This window comes from Hylaeus anthracinus, unplaced genomic scaffold, assembly GCF_026225885.1.
Source record: "Hylaeus anthracinus isolate JK02 unplaced genomic scaffold, UHH_iyHylAnth1.0_haploid 12482, whole genome shotgun sequence".
NCBI classification, from domain to species: Eukaryota; Metazoa; Arthropoda; class Insecta; order Hymenoptera; family Colletidae; genus Hylaeus; species Hylaeus anthracinus.
Window position 1 is genome coordinate 1 of NW_026534400.1, and position 2357 is coordinate 2357.

A 2357-nucleotide genomic window follows, 5' to 3' on the forward strand; every position below is an offset into this window, starting at 1 on the left:
TTTGGCCAGCTATTTCAGAAAGATCATATGCACGTATTAGTACGTACTATCCCAAAATTCTGTATATTCATGTCATACAAGCCACCCGCAGACAGCGTACACGGTATGCCAGACCTGATTTGCATCATTAATAGCTCTTTTTGTATTCCCACCGGTGTCCGGTACCATTCAGAATCGTAGCTGTTATAATTCGCAAAACGTTATATTCGACTCGATTGTTGGCGTAATCGTTAGGAATTATTGGATTCTCATTTCTTGCCATCGAAAACATACATATTCTGTGCTAATTGTAAACTGTGATCCGCGAGCCTTTGACCAGGCAGACTGTTGAAGAGCAGGTGAAACTGTTGCGCCACGAGGAAAAGGCTAATTCTGAGTGCTTCTGCTTTTCGATTCAAGTTCATGACAGTCTGATATATAAAAGTCTTAATGAAACGCTGTGCTACGCCATGGAGGCAGAGCTTGTTGTACCAAATTTTCGTACACTTCTCATTATTAGTAATATTGTTCTTACTTGAACAGCTGTGACGCTGATACCGATCATGTTCATCCCTAGTTGTAATAAAAAACTGCTTCGATTCATATCGTCGATGAGTTCGTAAAAGCTTGAAACATACAGAGAAAATTTATTAATGGAAATCATTAATTGGTTCGTTATACTATTTTTCTAATTTATTAGTAATTAATGAGTACAAACTGGATTGCTCTCTTATGGCTCATCACGCACTTCTTTAACTGTTGATACATGGCCCTCTTCTCGACGATGTTATGAATATTTTCAGCGGTACTGTTTGTAGCTTGTTTGATCTGATTCCTGCGTTGATTACAAGTGCTCAAGTAAAGGCAAATTACGTAAATAATGTCAGTGATTTCTGTTGCGTGCAGTTTCGGGCATTCTTAGAACATTTTATAAGTGATCAGCTACATGCAATGTTTAATGTATTACGTTTATAAGTACCCGCATATCGCGAATAATCCACAGGCATGGTGACTTAGGACCATGTAGAGGGAATCTACAGTTACAATAATTATAACGAGTGTAACCGAAGTCCAAACCGAGTGAAAATATATAGGAAAGAAATACTCGTCACCGTTTACCAAGTACTCAAGTCTAAACACTTGCTGTCTTAATCGAGTCTCATTCAATACTAGAATGACATCGAGGAATATAGGCATCATCGGTATCAGGGCGAAAAATACTAAGGCCGTTAATAAAGTGCCTGAAAAAACATTAATGATTTTCTTGGATTAAATTTAATTAGTCTACACAAACCTTAAGACAGGAACACTTCCTTTTCTGCATAGTAACCGAAAGGTTCTTCATAATTTTGTTCCATACTTGTACGTAATTAAAAATTATAATAGTGCACCTACTTCTGTACAGTTGAGCAACCTTACTTCCTTGCCCAGAAATGTCATCTAACACATGAATTTTATCCGTCTGTCTCAATGACTGCCACTCCTCAACCACAAGTTCGTATATTGTTCGAAACTGCAATATTGGTCTTTGTAATTTTGTTCGTTATGTCAGATTCTTTTATTAAATAGGATGACTACATATATACTTGTTCTCTGTTGGCGTTAAGGTTTACTATCTTTATCAAAGCTACCAGTACCGTAACTACGATCGGTACACATTCTAGAACCCCATCCATGTCTTTATCACGGAACGAAATAGTGATTGCTATAAACTGTTAAACAGGACGTTCGTATTTCAATACGACATGTTCGACACTTAACTCACCGATTCGTATAATTTTGTAAGAATAGTACATGGTAGGTAGATTCATAGTCTGGCAACGTGCATAATGAAATACTGTTTCACTTACAGATGGCACCAACAAGCTTATCAAACTAATTAAAAGAATCGTGAGAATAGTCTTGCGGCTAAGATTTGATTGTTGCGGATGTTGTCCTACGAGTATCAAGTACTTCGTGAGTGTACTGTAATACGGGATTTCCCCAGATATAAAATTCAAGTCGTCGTTCTTCTGAAACACTAATAAAGTGTGACGAACCTATGTATGGTCGATGAAAACTGTAGTAGACATCAGAGATACAGTATAGTTTGAAATACAGTTCGCGACGATCACGGTTCCCAAACTTTACCGGATACAAGTATAAACACTTATCTGTACATGGCCAGAGTACAATTTTACGATATTCACAAAAATACAATAAGTCTCACCTTTTGAAGACATATTTATAAAATTAACTGTCTCCCTATTTCTGTCGATCGTTTCAACGGTTCGATATTATACGAGCAGATTTACTGCCTTTGGAATGCACCAAACATATAAACGAGACTGTCAGAGTTGTTTTCTGTTTCGTGTTCATGCGAGTAGTGTTCAGTTCCT

The 2357-nt window shown here is 37.3% G+C and overlaps 1 protein-coding gene across 1 annotated transcript; it reads right to left on the reverse strand.

Annotated features, from left to right (window-relative positions):
- Positions 1-47: 47 nt before the first annotated feature.
- On the reverse strand, positions 48-2323 carry LOC128892633 (uncharacterized; the record flags this gene model as incomplete). Its single annotated transcript, XM_054153165.1, has 9 exons — positions 2189-2323; positions 1830-1999; positions 1566-1691; positions 1375-1492; positions 959-1220; positions 698-814; positions 515-605; positions 274-410; positions 48-180 (listed from the first exon to the last, which is right to left on the reverse strand). Coding segments are annotated over exons 1-9 (1167 nt in total), but the record flags the coding sequence as incomplete, so codon positions are not given.
- Positions 2324-2357: the final 34 nt, after the last annotated feature.